Source organism: Typopeltis vanoorti, chromosome 12, assembly GCF_054136105.1.
Source record: "Typopeltis vanoorti isolate ZY-2024b chromosome 12, IOZ_Tvanoo_1.0, whole genome shotgun sequence".
Taxonomy (NCBI): Eukaryota; Metazoa; Arthropoda; class Arachnida; order Uropygi; family Thelyphonidae; genus Typopeltis; species Typopeltis vanoorti.
The window spans coordinates 70,000,679-70,022,483 of record NC_143560.1 but is presented as its reverse complement, the minus strand read 5'-3'; the positions used below and the strand labels follow the sequence as shown (position 1 = coordinate 70,022,483).

The 21,805-nt window shown below is 37.1% G+C and overlaps 1 protein-coding gene across 4 annotated transcripts in view; it reads right to left on the bottom strand.

Moving 5' to 3' along the window:
• Coq9 (ubiquinone biosynthesis protein COQ9, mitochondrial) overlaps positions 1 to 21,805 on the bottom strand; it is a 192,355-nt gene that overhangs the window by 35,915 nt on the left and 134,635 nt on the right. For all 4 annotated transcript variants that reach the window (XM_090401194.1, XM_090401196.1, XM_090401195.1 and 1 more), the window contains exon 7: positions 8,317 to 8,370. In XM_090401194.1, coding sequence (XP_090257320.1) covers positions 8,317 to 8,370 — 54 coding nt within the window. The remainder of the gene's footprint in view (positions 1 to 8,316; positions 8,371 to 21,805) is intronic.

The following is a 21,805-nucleotide window of genomic DNA, read 5'->3' as shown; positions in this document are numbered from 1 at the left end:
GAGTGCGTCTAAAATAATCACAATCAGAAATGGGCTTAGTGCTGACACTTTGATGCAAGTCCACTTTGACGTTAAAAAATTGTTGTTCCAATGCTCGTTTTTACTGCCGTCTAAGTTTATTCATACACTGCTTTTTATAATACTTACTAACTTTTCTGTTACATCCTTCTGAGGGTTCAGTAGATTACGTCCCTTGGTATTCTGTCATATGCTTTTTCCAGGTCTACAAATATATGGATAAGCCTTTTCCTTTCATGAAAGACATTGTACCTGGTTAAGATCCACTATTTCTCTCAATCTTTTATCCACTATTCTTTCAAATGTCTTTAGTAGGTGTTTTGTAAGTTTTACTCTTCTATAGTTTCCACAGTCTAGTATGTTGTCTTTTTGTTTGTAAATAGGTACTACAAAGCTTTTTCCAGTCTTCCAGTATCTTTTCTTCTCTCCACACTTTAGCAGAAAATTCAGAAAACAGCTTGGAATCAAATTTTTGATTCCAATATCATGGAATCAAAAATTCTAAGGTAAAGACATTAGCAGTACATGAGAAATAGTAAAGGTGCATTTGAGGGAAGCAATATTGGACTACATTCTCATGACAGGAGGATAAATCAGGTGAGAGTTAAATGGATAACAAAATGTCATTATGCATAATGATCTGTATAAAAGGAAACTGTTGTGAAAGGAATATAAGGAGAGCTGTGACAACCAAACTGAAGAAATTTATAAAGTGCAAGCTAGAAAAGTGAAGATTAACAAATTATAAGAGGATATCACTGAGCAGTCCAAAGGGAATTTCAGTGTTCTTTTGTCATATGATGAATAAAAGGATAATAATTATGGAAGAATAACTTTTATGAATGCAGATGACAGAAAAGTGATCACAGAAGACATAGTTCAATTACTATGTGAACATTACGCAAAGGCATATCATCTGTCCTGTCAAGTGTCATTTCCATCCAGGTTGGCTGTTATGGATGTCCATATACTTCTTTAGGCCCTCTGCATAGTTCAGGCCCAGCGTTTTTTGAATGATGTATGTCACTGTCTACCTTTTTTTCACATGCCTTAAATTCTTCTCGCTAATAAATATTTTTGAAGACTTTCATGTTTCACAATATAATATGTTCCTTATTAGTTGAATTTTTAGTAAATATCTCCAAAACTTCTTTATTTTTCTTCTTCTGGATCTATGAGATCTTTGCCGTTCTGTACGTTCACATATCAAAAGCATCAATCCTTCTACTGCTGTCTTATTTATTGTCAAAGTTAGTACTCTTGAGAGAAAAGAAGACCAAATAAAACATCATCATTCATAGTTTTAGGCTAGTTCTTTTTCTTCTTTCTTTCGATGTTAGTTTATTCTTCATTCTGTTAAACATAAATTTTGTAAATTCTATTCTGTAAATTCTACTCCTAATCTCTCATTTGCATTTTCTATTCCCTGTAATTAAATATCCTAAATAAGTTTAACATTTCACTTGTTCTATAATTTGGTTTTCTACTTTGATTTTTAACTTTGGGATATATTTTTCTCTGCACTTTACAACTTTACTACTATCACAACTTTAGTTTTTTGGAATTTAATTAATGCTGGGTATTCATATTTCTCCCTGCTAATTTTATTCCCTCCACTTCTTCTAAACTTTTAAAAATTTCTTCAGTGTAGAGATTGAACTAAAGGGGAGAAAGCACACATGCCTGCCAGACATTTTTTTTGTTGACAGTTTTTGACAGTTCACAGCTGATTTTTATGCTTGCAGTTTGGTTCCATTATATGTGACACCAGTGTTTTAATGTCATTCCTGTTTATTCTTTTCTTTATTAATGTTTCTATTAATTTCTTATGGTGTATTAAGAGTGTTTATATTTACTCCCTGATATTTTTACTTTATAAATTTCTGTTCATATTTCTCCCTGTTGTTTTTATTCCCTCCACTTCTTCCAAACTTTCAAAAATTTCTTCACTGTAGAGACAGAACTGAAGAGGAGAAAGCACACATCCCTGTCAAACTTTTATTATTTTTTTTGGAAAGTTTTTGACAGCTCACAGTTGACTTTTATGCTTGCAGTTTGGTTTCCAATATATGTGATACCAGTTTTACATGATTCCTGTTTATTCTTTTCTTTATTAATTTCTTATTGTGAAAACACCATGAAATACTTTATTATAATCTATAAAACAAAGAGAAATGTCTTTCTACATTTCCAAGTTTCTTTCTAGTATCATTCTGATATTGAAGATATTATCCTCTCTTTTTCCTTTATTTCTCAAAATCCACTTTGGATATCCTTTATTTCATTTGTTTATTAACCCTAGGGAATTTTTTAGCTATGTGGCCAGTAAGAGGCGAAATGGCTGTGGAAGAATGATATTGTGGGATAAAAATGGGAATAGAGTGACTGACGCAGAGGACATAGTGGAATTGTTCAATGAACACTTTATTGGAGTATTTCATCCTAGAGGAGTCAGTTTTAATGCTAGAGGGATAGGGCTGGTTTGAGGTACAGGAGGAGAGTGTGTTTTAAATACTGAGTACTCTGGATGTCAGTAAAGCTTTGGGACTGGATGGTATTTCACCACGAGTTTTGAGAGAATGTGCTAGGGAACTGACAGTGCCTTTAACCTGGCTTTTCAATGAAAGTCTGGCTGCGGGAAAGGTTCCCAGGGAATGGAAAGAAGGCAAGATAGTGCCATTGCATAAGGGTGGTAACAGACTGGAAGTGTCTAATTATAGGCCAGTTTGTGTGTCATCAGTAGTTGTTAAGATCTTGGAGAAAGTAGTGAGGGACCGTATACATAGCCTTTTATAATAAAGTTACAAGAACATTAGATGAGGGAAAGGCATATACTGCAATTTTCTTAGGCTTAGCAAAGGCATTTGACAGGGTGCCACATGATAAGCTGATATTTAAGTTGCAGCACATGGGTCTGGATGTCAGATTGGTCAACTGGATTCAGGATTGGCTGTCTGATAGGTATCAGAGAGTTGTGTATGGTGGAGCAGTTTCAAGGAGACAGAGGGTTACAAGTGGGGTCCCACAGGGCTCAGTACTAGGACCTATATTGTTTAACCTTCATATCAATGACATTGCCAGTGGATTGCAAGGGGATATCCAGTTGTTTGCAGATGATGCAAAGCTGAGACTGATTTGAAGGGGATTATTAGTAATAGTGCAGATGTGGTAGCCCTGCAAGAGGATTTGAATAAGCCAGATACATGGGCAAATGAATGGGGTATCAGTTTAATGCAGCAAAATGTAAGGTCTTGAGGTTTGGGAAACATCAATGGGATGCTGCATACTCTATGGGAGGAGTTATACTGGAGGAAGTAGGGGAGACAAGAGATCTGGGGTTGATGATTGATAGAAACCTGAAATTCAGGGAATATATTGCAAAGGTGGTGAAGGTAACACAGAGGATTGCTGCAATTATGAGAAGGACACTGACCTGCAGAGATAAAAGGGTTATCATTCTGTTGTATGAGTCTCTGATCAGACCACACTTAGACTATTGTTCTCAGATTTGGTTCCCAGGATTTGAAGGGGATAAATTAACTGTGGAAAGGGTACAAAGACGGATGACAAAGATGGTTTCAGGATTGTACAATTTTGGTTATGAGGATCGGCTGAGGGAATGTGGACTGCAGAGTTTGGTGGATAGAAGAAGGAAAGGTGATATGATTGAGACTTTTAAACTGTTGAGAGGTGGTTACAGGGTTGACACTGGGGATTTCTTTCGCTTGGTTGAACAGCAGGAAGGAGTGATGACAAGAAGCCATCCCTGGAAGTTATGAAAGGAAACTGTGAGGAAGAGGGTGAGGAGTGGTTTCTTTGCATGGAGGGTGGTTGAATGCATTGCCTGATGGAGTGGTGAGAGCGAGAACAGTCAATGAGTTTAAGGAGTGGTATGATAGACTTTGTGTTTCTTAGGGGGGACCTCCCCTTGATGAGTCTTGACAGACTTTATGTTCTTAGAAAGGACCTCCCACGATGAGTCTTTTGACTCCATGGAGGCCTGAATAATAATAATAATAATAATAGTAATTTTATCACATAGTATTAAAGTTGATTAGGCTTGCTAGTCTGTAAACTTTACATTGAACTACCCCAACCTTTTTTGGGATGTTTATATAGGCAGAATTCCTGTTTTCATCAGGAACATATTCACTTTCATGACCTGATTTCCTTAGCTATTTTATTCCATTATCTTCTAGAGCCTTTAGCATTTCTGATTAAATGTCACCTTGACCTGGTGCCTTTTCTATCTTCCTTTGCTCCATAGCTCTTAATATTTCTTCTTTTACTGGAGGATCATCTTCAAGGTTGTTAAATTCTGATTTTTTTCTCTCCTCATCTCTGAAAAGATCTGAAATGTAATGAAGCACCACCTTTTCTTAATTGCTATTTCAAATAACATTCTGCTATCACTAAAAGGCATCATTTTGCATTGATTGAAATTTTCTGTGGATTATTAGTTTTCTTGTTCATCATTTCTTTTATTTTTATTTATTTTTTGTACCTCTCGAGTTTGTTGTTTTATTTCTAGATTTTCTATTTCCTTGCACTTATTAAGCCATGTTTTTTTTTTCTCTCTGCATGCTTTCCTTATTATATGGTTTAAAGATTTATACTGCGATTTATTTTTTGCTTGTCTTCTTTTGTAGAACAAATTTCATATACTTTTATTCATCCATGGTTTTCTTCTATTTTAAATCTTCTTGGGGATACAGTCTTGAGCTGCATAAAGATGCTGCAAAAGTCTCAAAGTTTTCCATTTTTTTTTTTTGCTATTTTCAAGTTTGTTATCAGTCAAAACAATCTTTAATTTTTGTTGCATGCTTATTTTTAATTAGGTCATTCTTCATGAAATCCAGATGAGGTTCTCTATTTCTACTCTTAGTGTTTTTTAGTCTTACTTTTTCATTTTGAAATAACTGGAATGTGGTCTTAGTTTATATCTGCTTCTGGGTATGCTTTTTATTTGCCTGATACTATTTAGAAATCTTTTTATATCATTATATAATTACTCTGTTTCTGATTTTACCATTTATAGGTATATAGATGGTAAAATCTATATACCTTATTATCAGATCATTCTTCTTACAAAACGCAATTAACCTTAAGCCTCTGTCATTCATTTCACCAAGTCAAAAGTTACCAATTACTGGGAACACTCCTCTTCCTGTATATCTAACTTTTGCATTTCAGTCTCCAATAATGATCAGGATATCATCTTTGCTTTATAACATTTTGTACCTCCTCATAAAATTCTTCAACACCTCTTCATCACAACAGCTATAGCATCAGAATACTTTTGAAAATTCCTTTTTCATCATAATTCCAATCTATTGTGTGTTCTTCACTTCCTGAATAGATCATTTTTCCATTTCTTGTCTATCTTGTCTCGCTAATTCCTATTATGTATATATTCATATTTAGTATCTTTTCCATTAAATAGTCAATTTATATAATGTTCTGACATTCCAAGTAGCTATTCACAATAGTCAATTTGCAGTTTTCAGACAAACTTGATCTAATGATGACCATTCTGATGGCTAGACATCATCTTAATAAGCTAAGTAATTGAAGTTCATCCTACATTTCCCATTTTTGGCATCTTCTTCCCTATAGTTATATACAGCAGAGTCCATCGCAGGGGGCCCAAATTCTTCTGCATGACTAAAGCTCTTCAACCACTGATCCCAATGTGCAGCAGAAAGATAAGATGGTGAAGTTCTAATTTCTTCCATCTCACAGTACAATCAATCTGATCATGCCTGTAAGTTTCTAGAAATGAGCCTGTCTGATATCATTTGTCTTCAGCTTCAAGTTGGTACTATAGTCCGACCACATAAGCGAGAACTATCGTTGGCAGGCTGCCAAGAATAGTCAATTCATGTTGAAGGGAAGAAAGAAATAAGGCGATGTATGAATTGGTCACCAACACGCAAAATAAGTGCTTTATACGTAAAATTTTCCAACTGTTATACAAGCAAAATAGTTACCACTTTAAAAATTACGATGTTCATAAAAGAAAAGTTAATTTTCCAACGTGTTATAATAAACAACTCATCCCACAATACGGATTGATTACCCTATAATCGGAATGGATTCTCCTTCTTTTGACATGCACAGAAGTGTCAAAGGGTCTCGTATCTGTGGGTGTACTATAATAAGAAATGCCACTCACTGTCATCTAAGCCAGAGGAAGGGAGAAACTGAATTTGTGCAGCTACTGAGAAATAATTACCTTAAACAACATGTGATGGAAGGGGAACAGAATTTTGAAAGTGTTAGATCTGGAGATACCATCAAAGGATTTCTCCATAACTATGGTTACCACATCACAGTAGAAAGATAAGATGGTAAGTTTGAATTTCTTCTATCTCACAGTTTTGCAGTCATTACAATCAATCTGATCATGCCTGTAAGTTTCTAGAAATGAGCCTGTCTGATACCATTTGTTTTCAGTCTAAAGCCGGTACTAATAAGAACTGCCACTCACTATCATCTAAACCAGAGAAACTGAATTTATGCAACTACTGAAAAATAATTACCTTAAACAACATGGAAGGGACCCAGAATTTTGAAAGTGTTAGATCTGGTGATACCATCAAAGGATTCCATAACTATGGTTGTCACACCACTTAAAAATAAAATAAAAAATTATAATGGAAGGATAATTTTGATTAATGCCGATGGTAAAATTTGAAGACTGCAAAATGTGGAATTTTTCAGTTAAGATATGTGTGTTATTATAGCCAGAGCAGGTGTTTATGACAAACATAGGAGGCAGCATGAAGTACTGTAAAAGACTGTGTACTCCTGACTGGTCAGGAGTGTATATCAGGGATAACCAAAATGGATGAGTAGCATCATTAGACTCAGGAAGATGATCAGGATAGTAAGGAAGGAAAAATCAGATTATGAGAGGAAATTAGCCAAGCAGGCCGACCAAAGGAAATCCCAGAGTTGTTTTACTATGTGTTGAGGAAGAATGCTATGGTAGGACAATTTAATGAATGCTGGTGACATGACAGAAGCAGAAAAAAAACAGTTCAGTAACTGGGAGATAACTCTGCAAGAGTGTATCATCTTGGTGGAGATACCGAAATGACATGTGAGAATAGAAGCAAATGAACTGGAGGTGCAAAGGATATTGCAGAATCTTAATGCAATATGGACATGGAATTAGATGGGACATTGGTGCATACATCATGAGAATATGAAAACTTGCAGTGCCTCAGAAAAGACGCATCAATTAGTTATCTGTTTCCTTATAAGCTGGTCTTCTACCAGTTATCTAGCTTTGATTTTAAAATACTCAGCAATATGGAGAAAATATATCAATTAAATTATGCTTTGGATATAACCATGTTAATGAATATATTAATGGATATGTTAATCTTATATTAATATATAACATACACATATTAAAATATTGATTAATATATCTATCATTAATGTTATAATAACCGTGCATATTATAATATGCTAAGGTATGAGCACAGGGCATGAACTGTTATGACTTCAAGTACAGACACACAGATTGGGAAACAAGATACTATTATAATAACTTGTACTAATGTTATGATAATAGTATCCAAATGTATTTCATTTGGATACTTTCAATGGACATTTTAATATCCATGTATTTATGGATGTGTAAACACGTCAAAGCAATATGGTGGTTAAGTCCCAACAACATCCCATTATATTTCATAATTTTTAAAAGTTTTAACATGATGCAATGCAACTGTATGTTTCTTTCTTTCTTTCTTTTCAAAAAGTATGTTAATAAGTGAGTTTAAAAGTATCAAACAAAAGACAGAAAGAAAATTCATCAAGCCTTTAAGATGAATGCAGTTCTAAGCCAAGTCTGAGATCAAAGGCATAACCAATCCTTATGATATTAGAAGGCTGGTATTTCTAAAGTTGGAATAGGATATGAAAATTGCTAAATTTTCATATCCCATTTATCTGACCCTTCAATTACATGGTGCTCTACCAGAAGTCAGCTGACATGCAAGGGTCAGTTAATTGAAGAGTTGTTGTTTTGAAGGTTGGATAAACAGTAGTTTACTGCATTTTTCATTACAACTTTTTTAGTATACAGGACAGAATGCAAAACCTATACCACATTAATGTCACATGTAGGTAAGTCAGCAATTATAAAAAATTGAATACTGTGCAATTCAGAGAAGATAAAAAAAAACTGTTCAGAATATTGTAAATTGAAGTGAGCAGTTACTTAAAAATTAATCTTGTGCAAATTAGTATTTATATTACAAATAAAACCAAAATAATACTCACTGTAATGATACTTCCACTTAAAATCTGTTCACTAACTTCTATTATTTCCTCTGCCTAAGCAATATATTTAAAATTAATTATATGGCATTATATATATATATATTAATAATTAGTTTAAATGACTGATGCCGAGAGATAAAGAGGTGATATGGTTTATTTAAAAAGATACTACTACTAGTTTCGCTGAATGGAGCAACTTCTTCAGGTATCAAAATCAATAAGAAATATACAAAAAATAACAGAGACTTAAAAATTGCATTAAATGTAGTACAAAAGACAGTAGTACATTTTGAAAACAGTAATGCGAGCTTGAGTTCCAAATAAAAGTTGACTACGTGCTGTCACAAGTGCACCAGTATTGAACAGAGGCAATGTGTGCATCAGAGAGATTGAAACTTAGGCTGTTATTGATATGGGAAGAATCTAAGGTAATTTCTCTAGATTTGACAATCTTTCTTTCAAGTTCATCATAGCACACATGGATATTAGAAGTTTGTGTCCAGTCCGCAATGTGTTGGTGGCCTTCATCTGAGTTAACAGAAAAAAGAACATGGCTAAAGAGAGAGCGCTGGCCCTAGTCCTGCTGTAGGAAATATCTCTACGGTGTTCTTCCATACGTAAAAGGATGGATTTAGCAGTTTGGCCGTAGTATAGCTTTCCACAATCACATAAAATCTTGTAGACTTGAGTGGGAAGATGTTTCTCTTTAAGTTTACTAAGTATGGAGCAAAGTTTTGGGAGCGTAGAGAAGCAAGTTCTGAAGTTAAATTTCTTGAGAATTATAGCTAGTTTTGGTGAAAGAGAGCTGATGTAAGGCAAAGAAATAATGGCTCTTGGGGAAGAGGGATCTTCAGAAGCAGTTGAGTGACGGAGAGAAAGAAATTTATCAATCTTACTAGGAGAGAAACCATTATTAATAAAAGTCTTTTTAAGAAAAAGGAGTTCATTTTCTGTTTCTTCTGTAAGTAAAGATTTGGCCCTTAGATTCTTCCCGGTGTGCTAAGGTGGAAATAATACCAAATTTTTGTGGAAGATTGTGATGGGAAGAAGCATAAAGGTATCTGTCAGTATGAGTAGGTTTTCTAAAAATTGAGATTTTAATACTTTCAGAACATCTGGTAAGCTTCAGATCCAGAAAGGGAAGGCAGTCATCGGATTCCAGTTCGAAGGTAAAAGAGATTATTCCACGAAACTTGTTTAGGTGGTCAAAAAAAAATTGAGGTTGTTGACACCGTCTTCCCAGATGAGGAATATATCGTCTATATAACGATACCAAAATTTTGGTTTAAGGGGGAAGGAGTTAATAGCTTTTTCTTCAAAATCGTTAAGACATATATCTGCGAGAATCGGAGAGAGAGTGGGCTGCCCATGGCCAGATCTCAGTTTTGTAAGTAGATCCTATTGTCATATTTGAAGTATCCTGCCTTGATGCAATGAAACTTTAAACAAGTTTCATGAAAAAATCTCTTTTACCTTCAAACTGGAATCTGATGACTATATTCCCTTTCTAAATCTGAAGCTTACCAGATGTTCTGAAAGTATTAAAATCTCAATTTTTAGAAAACCTACTCATAATGACAGATACCTTCATGCTTCTTCCCATCGATATCCTCCGCAAAAATTTGGTATTATTTCCACCTTAGCACACCGGGCCAAATCTTTACTTACAGAAGAAACAGAAATTGAAAATGAACTCCTTTTTCTTAAAAAGACTTTTATTAATAATGGTTTCTCTCCTAATAAGATTGATAAATTTCTTTCTCTCCATCACTCAACTGCTTCTGAAGATCCCTCTTCCCCAAGAGCCATTATTTCTTTGCCTTACATCAGCTCTCTTTCACCAAAACTAGCTATAATTCTCAAGAAATTTAACTTCAGAACTTGATTCTCTACACTCCCAAAACTTTGCTCCATACTTAGTAAACTTAAAGAGAAACATCTTCCCACTTAGTTTCCAGGAGTCTACAAGATTTTATGTGATTGTGGAAAGCTATACTACGGCCAAACTGCTAAATCCATCCTTTTATGTATGGGAGAACACCGTAGAGACATTTCCTACAACAGGACTAGAGCCAGCACTCTCTCTAGCCATGTTCTTTTTTCTGTTAACTCAGATGAAGGCCGCCAACACATTGTGGACTGGACACAAACTTCTAATATCCATGTGTGCTATGATGAGCTTGAAAGAAAGATTGTCGAAACTAGAGAAATTACCATAGATTCTTCCCATATCAATAACAGCCTAAGTTTCAATCTCTCTGATGCACACATTGCCTCTGTTCAATACTGGCGCACTCGTGCCAGCACGTAGTCAACTTTTATTTGGAACTCAAGCTCACATTACTGTTTTCAAAATTTTCTACTGTCTTTTGTACTAGTACTGTTAATGCAATTTTTAAGTCTCTGTTATTTTTGTATATTTCTTTGATTGTGATACCTGAAGACGTTGATCCATTCAACAAAACTAGTAAACTAGTAGTATCTTTTTAAATAAACCATGTCACCTCTTTATCTCTCGGTATCAGTCATTTAAACTAATTAATACTATTTTCTACCAAGTAAAAAAGAACAATTAAAAAAAAAAAATATATATATATATACAGGGTGTTCGGGATAAATTTGACATATTTATAATTAATTATATTTTTCCGTAAGTTACATGTATTAACACACACTTCTCTTCATTTAAAAGGTTGGACCCTTCTTCATTCATATACAAGATGTCAGAAAGGATGGATAGCTGGAACCCACCTGAATCATGGAAGAGAATAACTTGTATCATGATGATTCGTGCCGGCCATCAAAATAAGGATATTTCGACTGCTGCCCAATGCTCCCTGAATACAGTAAAAACAATCAGGCATGAACTAGAGACTTGCAATGGTGACTACGAGGATGTAGCAAGAAGAAAGATCCCTAGCAGACGATCTGATTGCGTTCGTACAGCAGAATTCCTCGCAAATCTGCAGGAACAGGTGTTGAAGATCCCTGGCATTGGAATTCGGGCTTTGTCACGTGAAATGAATGTTGCAGCCTCTACTATGAAGCTTGCACTCCATGAAGACCTCCGCTACTACTCATACAAGCGCCGCAAAGGTCAGCTGCTTACAGAAAAGGCCCGTGAAAAACGTTTGATAAATGCGAAGAAACTTCTAAGCAAAGTGAAACATCCTGCGGAACCACAAACAATCTGGTTCTTTTCCGATGAGAAAAACTTTTGCCAGGATCAAAAACACAACACGCAGAATAACAGATGGCTTGCATACAGTACAAAGGACATTCCTCGTGTAATGCAGACTAAATTTCCCCAAACTGTGATGGTTTTCGGATGTGTATCCTCTGAAGGCAATGTGATGCCTCCGCATTTTTTCCAAGAGGGCCTCAGGTTGACTTCAGATGGCTACGTGGAGTTGCTAAACACTGTAGTCAAGCCCTGGATAACAAGGGTAGCCAATGGTAGGCCGTATGTATGGCAGCAGGATTCGGCCCCTTGCCACACCTCTGGGAAAAGTCAAAAATGGTTGTCTGAAAATTTCTACGACTTCACCAGTGCAAATGTTTGGCCTCCAAACTCCCCAGACCTTAACCCCATGGATTATTTTGTATGGGGCGCAGTTGAAAAAGACACCAATCGCACTTCCAGTAATACAAAAGCCCAGTTAATGGATAAAATTAAAACAGTTTTTGCGGCCCTTCCCAGGGAGACTGTAGCATCAGCTTGTTCGAGGTTCCAAAGCAGGATTGAAGCTGTGATCGATGCTAATGGTGGTTATTTTGAGTAAATCTTGTTGATAGTATTGTAATTAACTCTGCCTGTAATGTTTTTTGTCAATTCATTAAATTTAATAGATACAAAGAAGATTTTCTTTTTCCTTACGAAACTGTCAAATTTATCCCGAACACCCTGTATATATTTTTTTTTTTTTTTGAGCCACCTTGTGTATATATATATATACAAGGTGGATCAAAATTCCACATACAAACTTTGAGGGGAGGTAGAAAACATCAAAATCAACCATAGTCACAAAGGAAAGCATGACTGGAAACGCCACCTGAAAGTGATAGGTGGCGCTGTTCGCTAGTGCTCCAGGTGAGCAATTGGGGCTTCCTCATTCTAGCTTTCGACGTTGTACGAAGAACATGCGTCGTTTTACGAACGCTGAGATGGCAGACACGTACCTCGTTTACGGGTTAATGGACGGTAATGGACAAGCCACTGTATGAATGTATCGCGAAAGGTACCCAAACAGACGTGTACTGCATCACCAAATGTTTGCGTATTTGCATCAGAATTTGCGTGACTATGGATCATTCAGGGATAGCAGGCATGATAGTGGACGGCCATGATCGACACAAAATCCTGTCATGGAAGAGGAGGTGTTGCATGCGATGGACAATAATCCAGAGACAAGCACACGTGCCGTTGCCTCTGCTATAGGAGTATCTCGATCCAGTGTATTGTGCATTATGCACTCTGAGTCCTTATATCCATTTCATCTGCAACGGGTCCAGTTACCGATGGCCGAAGATTATCCTCAACGTGTGGAATTCGTGCAGAAAAGTGCCATAGACCTGGATTTTCCAACTTGTGTTTTGTTCACGGATGAAGCTTCATTTACCTGCGAAGGGGTCTTCAATCACCACAATGCTCATGAGTGAGCCCATGAGAACCCACACACTGTGCAATCACATGCTGCACAACAACGCTTCGCCATTAATGTATGGGCAGGTATCGTCACTGACTGTTTAGTCGGCCCATACCTGTTACCACCCTGACTGGACTCACAGAGGTATCGGACCTTTCTGGAAGAAGTTCTGCCGGGTTTACTGAACAATGTTCTAATGACTGCGCATTGGCAGATGTGGTTCCAACATGATGGGGCTCCAGCCGATTTTGGCATTTCTGTGGGTCAGTATTTGGACAGGTCCTTTAGGACTCAATGGATTGGGCATGGTAGACCCATCGCATGGTCCCATGCTCACCTGATTTATCGAGCATTGATTACAAAGGACCCTTTATGCCAAGTAAATTACATCAAATTTGCCTTTCTAAAAAATAGTTTTGATAAGTCCTTGCCTTTGACATGGACCTCGTGGCAAAGAATTGCCGTTGGTGCTGCTAATATCCGGGAAACTCCAGGTATTTTTGAAAATGTACGGCAATTAATGCATCATCAGTGTCAGGCATGCATCACTGCTAATGGTCGTAACTTTGAGCACCTGATGTGAAACCATATTATGTATCCAGCTACTATTGAACTGTTCAGTTACGCCTAATAAAGTTTTTTACACTACTTACTGCCTTGTGTTATTTCTGTATCTTTGTAGTACCTTTCCGGGCAAGCTTTACTATGTGAATGTGGTTGATTATGATGTTCTCTACCTCTCCTCAAAGTTTGTACGTGGAATTTTGAACTACCCTATATAACATTATAGGGGCAGAAAAGAACATTTCATAAGAATCATATAAATTATGTAAAGTTGAATATTATCATTACTTTGACATTCAAGAGTGAAAGCTTATAAAACAGCATGTTCATTAAATGTTTTTAACTAAACAACTGCAATACTCCTACACTTCAAGATGTACAAACAACCATAAGCATATACACTCAATGGACAAAATATTAGAAATAGGGTTGATGGGAAGTTGACATTGGCATCCCCCCCCCCCACACACACACACAGAAAGTGAAACAACCCAAACCCAATGCAGATGATAATAGGCAGACATCAGGGCTTCCCAACAGTGTATCACAATTGATGAACATGGGTAAATGTGGTGATCTTAGCGACTTCGATCATGGAAGTATTATCAGCAAAAGACAGAAGGGTCATTTTATTGCCCAAGTGGTATGAACTCTAGGGTTCTTAAGGGCAACTGTATCAATGGTCTACTGTGAGTATATCATTAATGGACATACCAGTGCCAAGATAATTAAATACTTAAGGAATTGACAGTGTATACTAAAAATATAAATTAAATCAACTTTAATATATATACTTTCCAATATTTCGGCGTCACGTTGCCATCTTCATGGGAACTTAAGATAAAGACACGTGCACGCAAGTACCACATAACAGCAAATGAGAAATGAAGTGAGGAAGCTACTGTTTTCCTAAAGTCCTGATGGTGCCCCCTGGTGGGCTATATTAGGTGTTCTTGGCCTTTGGGCTGAAGTTCTTCTGATGTATGTTATCCACCCACCCCCCCATTCACAAAAAAGATTACTCTAAATCCATCACCATTCTCTACATCCGAGGCACCTCCGAAAAATCAACAAAATCCTAAAAAAAACATGATTTGACCTCTTTTTACAGACCATATAGAAAATTGGCATTCCTTATCTGCTCCACTAAAGACCAACCACTTCCCCTAGACCTACCTGGTGTATACCAGGTCCCTTGCAGCTGTAAAATGTCCTACTTTAGCCAAACAGGCAGGATAGCAAATATCAGAATCTCAGAACACAAGGAGTAAATCCGATTTCACCAGTACAGCCACTCTTGGCTTGCAGACCATGCTCTGGATACTTGCCACAGAATAAGGTGGAAGAAAGCCACAGTAATACACTGCAGCAAGTTCAAATATGAAAGACTATTCATGGAATTAGCCTCAGCCCTTAGGGACTAGCCAAACCTCAACAAATTTGGATGCATGAGACTGCCCCAAATTTGGGAAACATACATCAGAACTTCAGCCCAAAGGGCAAGAACATCTAATATAGCCCACCAGGGGGCACCATCAGGACTTTAAGAAAACAGTAGCTTCCTCGCTTCATTTCTCATTTGCTGTTATGTAGTACTTGCGTGCACGTGTCTTTATCTTAAGTACCCATGAAGATGGCAACGTGACGTTGCTGAAATATTGGAAAGTATATATTAAAGTTGATTTAATTTATATTTCTAGTATATGCTGTCAATTCCTTAAGTATTTAATTATCATTTAACCAGCGTATAAGCCTTTCTACAAGAAATACCAGTGCCAAGCGAGCAAGTGGGGACCGACCACAACACGCCATTGATGACTATGGTCGACATAGACCGTTCAGACTTGTACAGGCCAACTGCAGGCACAAATTGTACAGGCCAATGACAGCACAAATCATCTAGTTTCAATGTCAGAAGTCCAAGCATGGTCAGCGACTGAATAGTATGGCTTACCCTGCATACCATGGGCTTCAGAAGTTAAGGCCTTAATCGTGTACCACTGTTGACAGCTCAACATTGGGCATTGCACCTCGCCTGGTGTCCAGGCCATCAAAACTTGAATCCTGTTATCAGTTGTACCGAGCTGATGGGAGGGTGTGGTGTTTACAGCATGCCAGGTTGGCTCAGTTCAAGAAGGTGGTGGCTGTGTGATGGTTTGAGGAGACTTCTCAAGTGAGAAGTCTCTTTAAGGTCTTTAAATGCTACAAGCTACCAGAATGTGCTGGCTGATCATCTACACACTTTCATGGCCTTTGTACATCCTGCAGCCAATGGTCTGTTTCAACAGAACAATGGGCCACAACCACCCAGGCATGGCTAGCAGAACACTCATCTGAGTTCAGGACAATTCAGTAGCCCCCCCCCCCCCCAGGTCCTGGATTTAAATCTGATCAAATCTCTCTGGGATGCCATATTGTGAGACATATCAGATCCATGCATCTGGGACCAATGTCTAAGGTGCAGTTGTGGAGACAATGCTGCAACAGGCATGCATGGTCAAAATTACCTTCAGTGATCTTCCGGCATCTGGTAGAGTTAATGCCTCAGAGAGTACAGGCTGTTATTCGTGCTACAGGAAGATCGACACGCTATCATTATTACTCCAAGACTCCTAGATGAGGCTTTGACTCCTGTGAAGTCAAAGCCTCATCTAGGAGGTCCTTCTGTCAAACAAACAGCTCACCATACCACCTTAAACATACTCAAATTCTCTGCAGACACAACACTTTCAGGTAAGACATTCCCATCATTCACAACTCTGCATGCAAAAAATCCGCTTTTCATTCTCCTGTTTACATCCTTATACAGCTTCTAGGGATGACTTCTGGTTTTCCCTTGATCGTCCACTATTTTCTGTAAAACCTCTTCAGCAACACCCCTTACTAACTTGTAGATCTCTATCATATCACCCCTTTTCCTCCTACCCACTAGACTCTGTAAACTACCTTTTGAAAACCAGGTGATCAAATCTACACAGTAGTCTATGTGTGGTTTAATCAGAGCCTTATACAATAGAACAAGAATCTCCTTATTTCTACAAGTCAGTGTCCTCTGCATCATTCCCAGAATTCGTTGTGTTGTTCTCACAATTTTTGCAATATGTTCTCTAAATTTTAGATCCTTATCCACTATCGCCCCAAGAACTCTTATTTCCTCTACACCTCCAACAATATATCCCCACCAAGCATAAATTCTACATCTCATCTTTGTTTCCCAAATTTTAAAATCTTACATTTTGCAACGGTGAACTGCCATCTTCACTTCCGTGCCCATTCACTCAATCTATTCAAGTCTTCTTGTAAGGCAGCAACATCTGCTCTACTCCTTATAGATTGTTCCAATTTTGAATCATCAGCAAATAACTGAATATCCCTAAACATCGGAAAACAACTGAATTTCCTCTTCCAGGGTATCGCTTTCCCCAACACAACTTGCTGATACCTATCAAATAGCCACTCTCTGATCCAATACACTAGTCTAATATCCAACCCCAACTACTCTAGTTTGACTATCAACTTATGCGGTAATCTATCAAAAGCCTTTGTAAAATCTAAATATACTAATTATATGAAGAGCCAAAGCTTCAATTCCTACCACTACCAAAAATAGTGATCGGAGCTTGCTCCACCCTTACTATGAGTTGCCTCAGTGTCGCGTGTCACACTACCAAATGGGTCAGATGTTGCACTATCCAGGTATTTGCTTACGCTTGGAATCGCCGAACTCTATATAGTTTCTATATTCAGCATGAAACTCTTTGAGTTTCTTATTCGGCTAAGAAACAATATGGGATGTAATATCCCTTAACTTAAATAAGTTCGTGTCGCCGAATTGAAGCCTTTGGCTCTTCATATAATTAGTAATTTATTAGGACATATTCTTGGCAATTCTCATAGTAGGGTGTGTAAGTTCTGTTTGCTACAAACTTGGTATTAACTAGGTCTACCTACTCACTGATGAGACCTCAATAAAGGTTGAAACCGGTCTGGGTAGTGACCTTCTCTCATAATGTAGAACAGTAATACAGCTCCTAGGAGCTAAGTTCACATTATGGGTAAATACCATGAATAGTGATTGGAGCTTGCTCCACCCTTACTATGAGTTGCTCAGTGTAGCACTACCAAATGGGTCAGATGTTGCACTATCCAGGTATTTGCTTACGTTTGAAATCGCCGAACTTTAAAAAGTTTCTATATTCAGCATGAAACTCTTTGAGTTTCTTATTCGGCTAAGAAACAATATGAGATGTAATACCCCTTAACTTAAATAAGTTCATATCACCGAATTGAAGCCGTTGGCTCTTCTTATAATTAGTAATTTATTAGGACACCTTCTTGGCAATTCTCATAGTAGGGTATGTAAGTTCTGTTTGCTACAAACGTGGTATTAACTAGGTCTACCTACTCACTGATGAGACCTCAATAAAGGTTGAAACCGGTCTGGATAGTGACCTTCTCTCATAATGTAGAACAGTAATACAGCTCCTAGGAGCTATTCGGCTAAGAAACAATAAAGCTAAGTTCACATTATGGGTAAATACCAAGAATAGTGGTTGGAGCTTGCTCCATCCTTACTATGAGTTGCCTCAGTGTTGCACTACCAAATGGGTCAGATGTTGCACTATCCAGGTATTTGCTTACGCTTGGAATCACTGAACTTTATATAGTTTCTATATTCGGCATGAAACTCTTTGAGTTTCTTATTCGGCTAAGAAACAATATGGGATGTAATATCCCTTAACTTAAATAAATAAAATCTAAACATATTACCGTGTATCCATTTTCTTTGTCCAATGAAGTCATCACCTTATTGTAAAAAGAAAGTACGGTAGATTACTAAATCATGACCTCCCTTTAGCAAATCCATGTTGTCCATCAAAGATAATACCATGGTTGTCAACCCAATTCTGGATCCTGGTTCTCACCAGCCTCTCCACTTTAATCACAACAACTGACACACAGATAAGCCTATAATTTCATGCTCGAGTTCTTTCACCCCACTTATGAAGCAGCACAATCTTGCCTTCCTTCCACTCCTTTTGGAACTTGACACAGTGTAAGACTCATAGTAAACAAATATGTCAAGGCAGATGCCAACACACTGGCACATTCCTTCAAAATGTGTGGTGATATATTATTATCAAGTCCTACAGCCTTATTAACATCAAGTTTGCTCAATTCCCCATATACCTCTTGCTCTCTTACATTTAGTATCTCTTCCTCATCATCAACTGCTTTCAAAGTCTCTATGATCTCACATTCACAAGAATGAAAGACATTTATAAACTGTTCATTAAATATCGCAACCAAATCTTATGCAGCAGCTGCTCTTATACCATTTTCTCCAATCAATGTCATCCTTCCATAATCATTTTTTTTTTGCTGGCTACATATTGACAGAACTCCCTGGGATTCTTTTTAGCTTCATTAGCTAACTGCTGTTCATGCTTCACTTTTGCTACCCTCACCAACCAAGTCACCTTCCTTGCCTGTTCTTTGTAATCCTCATGGAACTGATTATTACCATTCCTCTTATGCTGCCTCCATAATGCCTGTTTTACTCTGTATTGCATGCTTAATCTCCTCATTCATCCATTTCACACCTACTTTATTTAATCTTTTGACCCTTGGAATATATTTAGTAGTTCCATCTTGAAGTATCTATAACTCCCAGTTATAGAGCTTTGACCTTTAAACACTCGTCGATCTTCGAGGGGTGCTTAAGACCTTCAATCCTTGTGTGTGTCTGTTGCATACTGCCTGAGGAAGTTGCCCCTGAAAAACTCAAGAAACTCATTTTCTTTACTTCCTGTTGCTATCTCATCATCTCAGTCTATATTGCCATAATTAAAACTGCCCATAATGATCATCTGTTTCTTATTTGTTTGGCTAATTTGATTATATATTTCATGGTCACTACATCCACATTACCAGGTCTATAACAACATTTGGCTAAGTATTTCATTCTATTCACCTCTATCTCACATCATACTTTCTCAAAACCACTGGTGCTATTTCCCTCTTGTATCTCTACCTTGTATAGACATAACCCTTTCTCTATCATCAATAGCAATCCTACCCCTTTTTACCCTTTCTATCTTCACAAAATACATCACACCCTTCCATTTCTATTCATGTCAGGATGTCATCCTCATCCAACCATGTTTCACTTATTTCAACAATTCTTGGGTGAACAGACTCAATTAATGCAACCATTTCATTTGCCTTGTTTCTTACACCTTTAGCATTTGTATACAAACATAACAGCTCATTCCTGGATCTATAGCAAGTTTTACTGATATCACTCCATACTTAACCCGAACTATTTTCCCTTGATCCCTGGTCATTCCTTTCCCTTTTTGTGCACACACACATCACATCCTCTTTTAGGATCAACCTTCTCATGCTGTGTTCTCCTGTCCACCCTGAACCTCCCCTCTGTTTATCTTGCACACTTGTTCTCTCATTCTCTATACTCATGCTACCCACTTCTTCATTCATAACTACCACTTCAATCTCTCTCCTTTCTTAGTCTCCTGCTCCTTCACACATCACTTCTTAATTGATCAAATTCATTCTCTGCATTCATTCCTCTACCTTCCAACAGCAGCAGTCTCTCCAAATGACTCACACCAAAATCATTCAAATGCATTCCATCACTCTTATATAGTTCAATTCGTCCTTCAAACTCATTCCACACATTAACAAACTGCACTCCTTTCTCCTCACACATCTGCTAACCTATCACTCACATCTGTTAACTTGCTAACTCACAATCTTCGCTCTCTGCCTCATTCTATCACTGTCATATCTGGTCAACACACTGACTACATTTCCTATCACACCATTCTCTTTTATCCTTCTCAACAACCCCCTGATATCCAATCTTATGTGTTCATTGTTCCCAATCAAGTCATTTGTCGCTATTACCCTCTTTTCTTGCTTACTCCTCATATCCAATGCCTCAATCACTCTATTCATTTTACCTCCAGGAAAACAAACCTCGTTTACCATACCTCTAATAATTGAATCCCCATACAATGCCATTTACGGGTCTTTCGTTACTTCTTTCAAACTGGTATTATTCGTTTTCATCGTTTTACTCTTCCATACATATCTCGAATTCTCTTATTATCACTCTGCATCCGTTCCATCTCTTGCTTCATCTTAAACAACTTATTTTCAAATCTTGAGTCACATTTTTTCTCTCATTCACTCTCATTTTATTGCCAGCCATACACACTTGTTCACCATTAATGCTGCTCCCCACCTTACCTGCAATTGTACTCTATTTTTCAACTTCCGTTACATTCATATTGCTTTCTTCTTTCTTACCATCAATTGTTAAGTTCACCAGATCGCTTGTTCGCTTTTTCAAAACTTTTTTACTATTTTTTCACTACTCTTTTACACTGTCCCTTTTTTCTATTAGACAAGCATTCATCCTTCTCCTTCCATTCTTGTGGTATTCTCGCTACTAACATTTTTAGTTATTACCACTCATCAAGTCCTTATTCAGATTACAATTCACACACACCCTCCTTCCATCTGCCTTAAATATCCATAATTTATCTACATAATTGAACAAATACATATAGCACACCTCACATTTCACGAAACGACTGAAATCAAAATTAAATTCTGCAAAGCCACCACCGTAATCTTTCCTTTGCTGGTTACAACACTAAGCTCTAAGTTTAACGATTTCATAAACAAACAAAATTGGCAAGCCCACACACTCTAAAAACACTGCAAGCACACAACTTTTATAGCAACTCTTACTCATAAACACACACTTATTTACAATTAATTATTCCAAAATACTTATCTGAAATGCGAGACTCCTTTACACAAACATTCCAACAAAATGCCTCCTCTGTAGATGTAGATTTTAAAGAACAATATTTATAACATCAATTTTTTTCTGCTTTTTATTTCATGGAGTTGGTTGGTTCGGTTTCTGAGAGGCAAAATTAGATTTATATTATATCAACAGAAGAATGGATATGTTACTTTGTGATCCTGATAGAGAAGGAGTTTAAAATTTATAAGGAAACATTTTCATAAACATTAGTGAATGTTTCACTGAGGGTATTTAGGAGGTATCCCAAACAGATGTTGTATTGCAGTTACAATAAGAAGAAAAAAAACAATTTTTATCAAACCAAACTCCTCTAAAATTTTCTGAAAGATTTAATAAGTTCACACCATGCACTGTACAAATTATATCATTGCATACTCACCCAGAGGGTGGAGTACAACAAATTGTTTCATTCTTC